General features: G+C 35.0%; 1 protein-coding gene across 1 annotated transcript in view; it reads right to left on the reverse strand.

Moving 5' to 3' along the window:
• LOC134674728 (LIM/homeobox protein Lhx1) overlaps positions 1-11,428 on the reverse strand; it is an 82,608-nt gene extending 71,180 nt beyond the window's left edge. Inside the window, 2 exon segments of the mRNA XM_063532854.1 lie at positions 10,696-10,773; positions 10,776-11,428. Of these exon segments, the coding sequence (XP_063388924.1) occupies positions 10,696-10,773; positions 10,776-11,133 (436 nt within the window). The 5' untranslated portion in view covers positions 11,134-11,428.

Below are 11,428 nucleotides of genomic sequence, written 5' to 3' on the forward strand. Positions count from 1 at the left end.
TAAATACTTAGCATACACAGCTTAGAGTTGACCCAAGCTAATTCTGCACAGATTTTGCAATAAATGAAGAAGTGTCACAATTGTACTTTGAAAAAATGACGTTCATTAGGACTCAAGTTGCTAGAGTCGGCCTAAGCTAACTGTAGGTACATGATATCTGCAATGACAAAGTGTAAAAACGTTATCAAAATTGACAAATTTCTTTAAAATTTACGTTTATTCTAACAATGACACTCTATCCTTTGTCCTATTCAAATCGGGGCAAAGTTAAGTTAGACGGACTCTGCAAATCTTGTGATCCTATCCTCTAGCCGCCCATACGTCAAACGTTGCCAAGCATAATGAAATTTTATTTTGTCAACACAAAGTTCAAATTAGAATGGAACAGGAGACCTTTTTATAGGTCTCTGGGCGACTAGAGGCTATACTGGATGGTCCGAGAACTGTTAGCTTGGTCGGCGTAGGAAACAAGAACATTGAACGCTAGAAACATAATAGGATTTTCTTTTACGATCGATAAAGTTGGCGAATAAAGTTTTATTAGCATTTTGCCATTACCGGGTACGTACCTATGTGCTTGTTTCTGTATTTATGTACTCTGTTATTTATGCCTAGTGGTGGTAGCTATAATTTAAAACTTACTATATTGTTATTTTAAATATTGAATCAAATTCTGTATCATTAACGTGTTTATGTTTACAGTCAATAAGCTTTTTAGGGTTCCGTACCCAAAGGGTAAAACGGGACCCTATTACTAAGACTTCGCTGTCCGTCCGTCCGTCCGTCCGTCTGTCACCAGGCTGTATCTCACGAACCGTGATAGCTAGACAGTTGAAATTTTCACAGATGATGTATTTCTGTTGCCGCTATAACAACAAATACTAAAAACAGAATAAAATAAAGATTTAAATGGGGCTCCCATACAACAAACGTGATTTTTGACCAAAGTTAAGCAACGTCGGGAGTGGTCAGTACTCAGTACTTGGATGGGTGACCGTTTTTTTCTTTTGCTTTTTTTTTGCATTATGGTACGGAACCCTTCGTGCGCGAGTCCGACTCGCACTTGCCCGGTTTTTTGTTATGTTTAGTGCCCATCGTGTTCACTTCTTGAAAAAAAAAAAACTTAGGGTGCCTAGACACTGTTTAAGCAACTAGGGACGATGTTAGGGTAACTGAGCAATAAAAGTCGCCGAGATACAGTCACTTAAATAAGTATTTTAATCTGTTTTTAGTATTTCTTGTTACAGCGGCAACAGTAAAACATCATCTGTGAAAATTTCAACTGTCTAGCTATCACGATTCTTGAGTTACAGCCTAGTAACAGACAGACCCCGTCCCGTTTTTACCCTTTGGGTACGGAGCCTTAAAAAATACATAGAATTAAAAATATGCTCATATCATTATGCTCGTAGGTACAGTCAACAGCAGAGCTATGAATACAGGCAAAGTGTCAAAAATATGTATACAGTACTTTATTGCCTGTACATTAAGGTCGTGTAAACATATTTTTGGCACTTTGCCTGTATTCATAGCTCTGTTGTTGACTGTACGTTTGATTTTTCAAGCCAAGCTTGCGTAACGTAATCGATAAAATATACAGATGACGGATGCTACGAAAAGTCACTCGACCTATTTCTACATATGTACATACATATATATATTACTATGTAGGTATTACTTAAGTTTCAATTAGCGTTTTCTATCAACGTTTGTCATCTTGGCTAGACCCCTAGGTGTCTAATTCGACTTGATTTAATGGGATTATTTTGTGTACAGTCAGCTGACGTTGATAGAAGAAAATAATGAAATTAAGCAAGCAGCTGAAGTATCTACATCCAATGTTATCCTGATCCAATACAATCCAAAAGCCATCGGCATTAAAAGATAAAATAATATTCAAATACCTCTTAACTACGTGACGAACATATTTCTAAAACCATCTTTGCTCGTTAAACCCTCTTAACAGAGATAGTAGTGTCAGCTTATTATTATTATCCAGCCAAAAGGCTAAACAACACGACAGCGGTAAATTTTACCGAAAAATCACACGCACCGCCGCGTTCATAACGTCTCAGGCGCATCTTTATCTCGCTAATTTAAAAAAGCTCTAAAATATACCAAATTAATGGCGCGTAAGTCTTTTTAAAATAGGCGGGTAGATCTGAAATGGCGCGCGACCAATCGGACACTCAGATTTGAATATGGAATATTAAACATAAACCGTCGTTGAGACCTTCATAAATTTAACCAATAAATGTCAGTTTGTGGCCAGAGCAGCGTTCGAAGGATCTTTAAATACCGACGTGAGGTGTAAAAGTTTTGTTTGATTGTCGTAGAATGGACGAACGAGTTTATGATCGGGAGTTAAAAAACTATAAGTACTTACGCCGCGTTTGGTGTGTAACCTTTCCAAAAGTTTTAGTCTAAAGTCTTGCCGCGAAGCCAACATGCCAATCGCTATCGCTCCGTAGCGAACCAAACGCAACTGTTTCTATCACACTATTTATGGAAGAACAGTGATAGAGAGACACAAAGCGTTTCGTTGTCGTAGCGATAGCGATTGTCACCTTGGCAGGCCGCCTGTTTTTAAACACGTATTGGGCCTCATACATTTCACGACTCTTCTCTTTCCGAACAGACTCTATTCGATATTTGATAATCTCATAGACTTAAATATAAACATACACCAGAGGGCTGGAAGCTACTTCAGTCAGAGACTAAGTCTGGCCATCCAACGAGGTAACGCTGCCAGTCTACTGGGCACCATAACACATGACAGCGACCTAGGGAGCATTTTTTATTTATAAGTTTATTTATAAGATTATTTCAAGTTTTATATTCCATGTAGTTTAGTTTTATTATTGTATCGTTTGTATTTTTTGTCCCAATAAAATATAAAATTAAAGAAACTATTGATCTCATGTTGGTGTACAATGCCCTGTTTATCAAAAGCCATTAAAACATGGCTCATTTAAAAGAGGGATACAAAAATCTTACAATTCTTACTTGTTTTGTTATTGATAATATTTGATATGATAAAATAAACCCTTGAGAGGAACACATCCATATTGTCAGGGCAATAGAGTGCACTTTCAGACAATTTGTTAGCACTTTTGCCGCTTTGATACATCTGGTACTCCAGTCGACTGTACCAAGGAACATAATATGTTAATAATAATTTATCCGACTCATCACAGATATGTCAAGCCGTGGTCATAATAGGTCTACACTGGGCTCGATTTGGATTTTGAAATAGATATCTATTAGATATATTTTAGACATCACCAAGATACGATAACGATATGTTTAAGATCTAACCTGTCAAATTTGACATTTGCGTGATTCTGGAGATACTCTTGAACGATTTCCATAGGATATGACTTAGAGATCCAATTCACATCTAATAGATATCTTACTCTATCTAACTTAAAAGTGACATTGGTTGCCCGAATTGCGCTGCAAAAAAGAACTAGTTGATATCTAAACTATAACGTATCTAGAATGGATCTAGTACGTGTCGTCTCTTGTGAATATCTTGAAGTTCGAAAACAGCAGACTGTCACCAAGAAAAGTAGGACCTATAGCTACCTACATAGATAATATACTTATATACTCGTCATGGTGCAATTCTAATATGTTGAATACCTAGTTCTCATATGTACTTTGGTACCTACATCAATTCATATCTCTTCGTTCCTGGAAGCCTGGAACAAATCATTCAGTATTAGGAACAAATATTGATGAAATGATGCTCTTAACACCCTTACCGGAATTCAAACTCAAGGCCTCCAGCTTTGAAGACAGCTTCAATAAGCTGTTAAAATTGTTAAAAGAACATTTGCAAGATCGTCACTTACACAAATAAGATAAAGGAACAAATCTATTCATAAGAGGATAATATGATAATCTCGGATTTACTTAGCGGACGTAACTTTGCTTCTATTGTTGACTTTTTAAAAGCCAAAGATATCTTGCTTGCTGTAACTGAGAGGTCTTGTAGTTATCTCATAGTTTTAGCGATCAGCTGAGGATTGTAAGGGCCAACGGGACACTACTACTAAGCCTACTTTGACTGAAAGCCAACCAACCTTTTAGTTATCAATAAGTAAGTAAATGGATAAGTAATCATCTCATAATCTTAGTGATCAGAATAGGATTTAGGACTGTTAGAGTCAACGGGACTACGGACTACTAAGCCTACTTTAACATACTAAGACGTGTATTTTTACCGGACTATGGAAAGGATTATAAATTCTAGGTTAGACCAAGAAAAATCTGCAGCGATTTTGATAGCCCACGGCGCCCACGCAGTGCAACTGTTTTGACGTGTGTTCAAAATAACACTTGCACTGCGTGGGCTATCAAAATCGCTGCAGACTTTTCTTGGTCTAACTCTAACAGTGGAGGTAAATTTGTTATGTCTGTGTAAGTAATGTTGTGCAGTCACCGTCGAAACATACACGCGTATTCGGAAAACGAGATAATCACAAGATCTAGAAACGATATAGAGATCAACTAGATTTACATTAGATATCGACTAGGTGTGACTTGGATATCTAAGTCATAACTTGTCGAAATCGTTCAAGAGGACCTCCAGAATCGCGAAAACGTCAAATTTGACATATCTATCTTGTCGAAATCGTTCAAGAGGACCTCCAGAATCGCGGAAACGTCAAATTTGACATATCTATCTTACAAAATATATTTAAATTATCCATATCGTAACTTGCTGAGGTCTAGTAGAGATCTTATACATTTTCAGAATCGAGCCGTTAGCCTACACGAATAATCAATGGGGTACATGGCAAAGACTAAAATATTGACCGATTTTCAACAAGTATAAAGTTTTACCTATACGGAAAATCACGTCAGTATTTCGTTTCTAAACCTTTTTCTTGTTTCATAGTCTTCATTAAGTTTACTTTGCTAATCAGATTGCCAAAACCATTAATGTAATGCGGACTATTGTGGTAGAGTTTTTATCATTTATCGCTTTGGAATGGACATCTAACTTTCGAACTTCTCGTATACTTGTCTATACATGGTGATAAGTGACAATAATATTAATATACCGGGTGTGGCCTGTAACATGAGCAAATAATTAAAACATGGATTGTACTCCTCAAACGGTGACACTTTTATTCAACAACTTTAAAAAATGATGAAGTATTTAGACTCCCTATTTTTCATACAAAATAAATATGATCTTCAATGGACGCCATCGCCACGCCATATCATTGTGATTGACGTTGCTTGTCACGCCTTAAACAAAACAAAATTCGTAATACATTTCGTCTTAGAATAAAATTTAAAGTGTATTAAAAAACAAACCACAAGTTATTTTTAAAAGTCGCTGAACAAATGTTGATCAGTATGAGGAGTACAGCCTACAGTTAAATTTTTTGCTCATATTACAGGCCACACCCGGTAGAAACGGCTACGACCGGCTAATATCAACAAATGTAGATTGAAAATGTGCATGAGTTGTATTTCTTTATTAGATAATTTCAAAATTTATAGCGGTACGGAATTTTCAGGAGACAAAAAAATCAGCCATGCAAGAGCTGCGTTTTTTTTTAATACCGACTATAGTGTGCAATATGCATAGGTACTCATGTCGCCCACCTTTCCCTATAATTAAATTACCCACCACACGCCCTACATGCAAAAACACTAAAAACCGATGTATGTTTGTTTTCCAATTACGCCAAAACCACTGAACCGATTTAGCAATGTAAGGATCCGGGCGGTCTAATGAGATTCGCACTTTGACTGCAAAGATATTGTAGACGTTTTTCGCTGTATTACTATACAATAAAATTCAAAATTGGTTACATATTTTTGACGCCATGCGTACTCATTATCTTACCACAAACAGGTGCTTATGGTACATTGGTACAATGTACTTACTATTGTTTGCTGGTAAGTATATTGTTGGAAATATATAAGTAATTTACGCTTCGCGGTCGCGGGCGCTCTTTGAAAAAGGACCTCGGAGTGGATCGAATTCTGTCGAGTGATATTTAACTTAGGTAAATGTTTATAATATACAGCTTGGCAAAAAAGAGTAGAAATTAAAAAAGTGGCAACACTGTAGTGTCATCCCTTTCAAACCAATTTATATAAGAAAACGGGACGACACTACAGTGTTGCCACTTTTTAATTTCTACTCTTTTTTGCCAAGCTGTAATATCCACACGGACAAAGCGCCATAAATACCTACGCGTACACGACCTTATGGCCTAAACATTAAGTTAGTGTATATATATATATATATCTGAATCTGTATCCGTATCTTTATTATTTACCTAGTCTGTACATAGTAGATAAGAGGTTGGAATAAATATTAACAATGTTTATAAAAGTATTTTTTCGTTCCAGTTCGAAATACGTTTTGTTTTCGAAATAGCATTTGAATTAGGATGTAAGTTTCAGGAGTTTAACAGTTTATTCGATGAACTCACTAAATTCAGTAAGATATAACAATAGAACAAACCGTTTATAGCAGGCCTAGCACAATTGGTCACGCAATCCTTGTCATGCGACAAATAATTTGTCGATAAATTATTTATCTTTATTTATTTATGACTTTATCAGAGAGTTTATTGTTTTAGATAAAGAACCGATTACCTTACCTTGTTGGAGAGAAAATAATTCTTGAATAAATATGTATTACGAACCTTAAACCTGGTACTCAATATGTTTATAAATGGAAGAAAAACTCAGATGAAGCCAAAAAGAACATTATTATTTATTTATTTATATTTATACTTCAATCAGTCTTTTATTGATAAAATATACCTAAGTAAATATTTTACACATCAATACAATACTTACAGCTAATGGAAACACATATTATAATATTAAGAATGAAATATTACTTACTTATCTAGGGTACATCATTATATTTTACATAATTATGTACTGAATTTTTGGACCATAACTCACATAGTTGTAGTAGGTACTAGACTATAGTTACGTGTTTTTACGGTACCAAGGCAATCGAACTGTATTTTATTAAGTAGCATTTTTATACCAATTCCAAATCTTACTAAAAGACAGTATTTATAATAATGTTTTATTTAGCATAATATATGTACCTAAGTAATAGCTGTCGATCGTTACAGATAATTTAAATAATCGTACCTACTTATAAAATGAATCCGAAATTATTGTAATTTGTAACTATCTGATAATCTTAAAACGTTAATATGTATTTAGACTAATATATGTAGGTAGGTAAAACTAAACATTAGGTACAGAAATGTATGATTAATTAATACAATGTAATGCCATTAATTAACAAATTTGATTATATGTTTGATAAACAGCAGGCTAGTTTAAAACTTGATGACACCATGCGGTAACTAACAGAAATAAATTAATAAATTATTTATTTCAATGGTATTTATATTTATACAATGGAATTTCTATTTTAGAAATCTTTGCTGTTTTGTGCAATTTTAATCTGTAATCGGCGGGTAGTCGATAACATTTGAGTAGTCCCTTTTATGAAATTATGAATTTAACTTGACTATAAATCCTATTTCGTCAGGTGACAAGATAAAGTCACTAATTACTAAAAAAATTAAACAAAAATCGACCTTCTTTTAGTACTAATATGGTTCACTATGGCTATGAACTTGTGGTGGTACTTAGTAACTTTTGCTTGTCACCCGACGATTTGTTGCAAAATTATCAGACAACATTAGCGCTAAGAATTATCAGTAAACCTACGTAAAAAAATAGCCATAAATGAACATTAACCTCATTAAATCGTCGTATTTTAAAACATGGTTAACAATAGTGCATGCTTTCATGAAGAATACTTATCCACGTCACGTAAAATAAATTATCCATTCCATATTATCCATCCAAATTATCCAAATTATGAAAAAAGGGCGGCAATATTTTTTGAGAGCATTTATCTAATCCTTTTAAACCAATTGGCTCGACGCATTTTAATATGTCGTAAATTTTGTGATTATAATATAGGTATTTTCTAAATTTTTTTTGTTAAATCTTAAGAACCGAACTGATATTGCTGATACTTATGTCTTTGTAAAAACCGCTTGTTATTTCTGAAGCCAGCCAGCCTGGCCATTCCTGTCTTACAGGCAATAGTTATAATAATGAACTGCGACGGCAAACTTAATAACAGCCTTCTACCCCCGACTTTTATGATCCAAGGACTTTTATGATAATAAAAAAATGTACAGAAATAAGACCGCCGATTCACCAGCGAAATGTTTATGCAAAAAAACATTTATGGCTTTTACACTTATTTTTAACCTCATCATATTATTCGTTTTATCATTATAGGCAAAAAGTGACAAAACACGTACGTTTTAATTAAAATATATACGTGTATGTATAAGTTTAAACGAATGAGACAGCGTTATAATTGTCGTTTGTCTACACCTTCATATATTTACATTTATATTTAATAGGTGCAGCACGGTTATGATGATAGCAATCATTGTCATTTATCGTCAAACATAAGACAACAATCATTGTCATTTATCGTCACACTTAAGACATCAGTCACATTTTGACAACTTTACTGTGTGTTTAATGAGAAAGTCGCATTTTTATCCACAGCGACAAGCGACTAAATCACGATCATTTTAGGCTCGATATTTGTAATATTATTATACCTACATACCAAACAAATTATTATAGTAGCTTTATATCTCACTTAACATAGTGTAACTAAAAGCTTTATTAAAAAATAACTTTGAACAATAAAAATTATCGTATCGCACAAAAAACTTCATTGAGGAAAAGACATCAACGACCGGCGGTTACTTATATTTTTTAGCTTATCCTGTAGCGTTTTTGTTCATGTATTTACTGTCAATATTTTTATTATTACGTTTACACAATATAAACATATCATACAGATTTGTGGTTAGAGTTATGTATGTCATTCCTTATAATATTGTCTAGAAAATTTTGTGCAGCAGCGTAATGACATTATTTTAAATTTAATTTACCATGTCACTTACGGCAAAATCCATTTTGTGGTAGTTTAAAAACGCTGGTAAACTTTCTTAGAGGATTAGATTATTTTTAGGGTTCCGTACCCAAAGGGTAAAACGGGACCCTATTACTAAGACTTCGCTGTCCGTCCATCCGTCCGTCCATCCGTCCGTCCGTCCGTCCGTCCTTCCGTCCGTCTGTCACCAGGCTGTATCTCACGAACCGTGATAGCTAGACAGTTGAAATTTTCACAGATTATGTATTTCTGTTGCCGCTATAACAACAAATACTAAAAACAGATTAAAATAAAGATTATATGGGGCTCCCATACAACAAACGTGATTATTGACCAAAGTTAAGCAACGTCGGGAGTGGTCAGTACTTGGATGGGTGACCATTTTTTTTTTGCTTTTTTTGTTTTTTTTTGCATTGTGGTACGGAACCCTTCGTGCGCGAGTCCGACTCGCACTTGCCCGGTTTTTAATTTAGATTATATCCCTAAGTACATACCTATATGTTTAGCCGACGGCCGCCTTATGTTTCAGAGCAATAGAATCATAGTTCTATAAGAAGTTTTTTTTATAAATTTGTGATTACGGTTTATTTTATTTATTTATAAAAAGGAGGCAAACACACGGACGGTCCATCTAATCTAAAACATTTTCGGTGATTTTAATGATTTATTATTTATTTACTAAGTAAGAAGGCATAGTTGTATATATTCTATAGATTTCAAAACATTATCGAACATACGAAAATACTCGGTAAAACAATTTGCATAAATAGGTAACAATACCAAGATAGCTAAAACTATCGGTAACAATTAAATAATTATATAGATAGTAAAAATGTGGTAGTGTCGTTTAAATTAAACTATTAGTTGAGATTGTTTTTTTCCTCATCCACTATCCACAACAGGCACGCAATTAGTTTATCCTTATTTTATCTGGGTGAGTCGAGCAAATTAGAGTTATCCTTAATTTGTTATATTGATTTATTAATACTTTAAAATTTTACCTTAAAACAAGCACAGTTAAAATAACTCAAGAATGGAAAAAAATGATTTTTCCCATATAATTTTATAAATTACTATCGACCATAAATTAATCATGAAGTTAATGATATATCTCGATTTGTCATCCTGTCAACCTAGTGATAAATTTGTCTACATCTGTTATGACCCTGAAGTTCGATAAAATTTGACGCTATATTAGGCCTTGCGTGCGAACCTATAGGCCTAACATGTAACATAAACAACATTGTTTTTATAAATTCAAGTTTACAGCATTGTTTATCTTAAAATCAATACCTACTTAGTGTACAATTACAGGTAAAACGAGTTGGAAAATTTTCGCGCATTTTTTGTTGTTTTCAATTATGTGTATGTCAAACGCTCATCTACGTCAGATTGTTGCGTAATATATATGTGTATATTTATATTTTTCTTCTTTTGACATTGAAGTTTGTTTAAAATCTGTTACTAAGGTAGTTCAGTGATATTTAGGTAGGTGATTTATGAGATATGTTTACAGGTTTTATTTATATATCTTTCAATAAAGGATTTGATTAAATATAGTAGTGAGTGACTATAGGGCTGTTAGTCTCCCAACACATGACACATACCTATCAGTAAAAAAAAAAAAACAACTTTTTATCGCAACCACAACACAGTTCACATTTTTTTTTTATTTGACATAGACACAGGACACTAACTTTTACCAATGTGGTGCTGGTGAAAGGGGGCATGGGCCCCCCGACCCGCGGCAAGGAATCCCGCCACTTCGGCACCTATACACGGCACTTCACTTGACACCCCGCGACGACAAGCGCGGCGACAACGCTCCTACGCGCGCTAACTCTCAACGCGTACTGACCAAAAACGCTAAGCTTTCGAACGACATCACGGGACAGAACGAGAGGGAGAACGCTTCACTTTGTGGGCGGGAGGGAGACGGATAGGGTAGCGTTCGGAAACAGGCGTGGTTCGAGGAAGCAGCCACTAGCATCGAAGGGGTGGCGCCAGCGGTGTTTTTCTAGGTTTTGTTTCGTGCGTGTTTCTGTGCGGTAGTAGGATTTCATTTTGTGGTACACGTGCGGCGTTCGCAGTAAATTTAAATTGGCTTGCCGGTACATCGGTTGGGAGCTGAACATAATTATAGAGCCTGGATTTTTCGGTTGCGTCTCTAGGTGCTGGTCTTTTATTTGGTGTTGGAAGGATGTTGGGGGCGTGAGGGCCCTTTATGTAGGGCTCCCGCCTCCGGGATTTCTTTATTTTGGCCCTTCCGCCCTCTGCAGGCTGTGATTACAGCCCGGTGTCATAATAAATAAATATCGTAGATACTCCTGAGTAAAATACTGTCTGGTGCGCGCTAGCTATGAAGATTCCAGACTGCCTTTGCCTCTAATAGATATTTTATAGTTTTCTTCAGGTTGATAGTTAATAAAT

The sequence above is a fragment of the Cydia fagiglandana genome, chromosome 20 (assembly GCF_963556715.1).
Source record: "Cydia fagiglandana chromosome 20, ilCydFagi1.1, whole genome shotgun sequence".
NCBI lineage: Eukaryota > Metazoa > Arthropoda > Insecta > Lepidoptera > Tortricidae > Cydia > Cydia fagiglandana.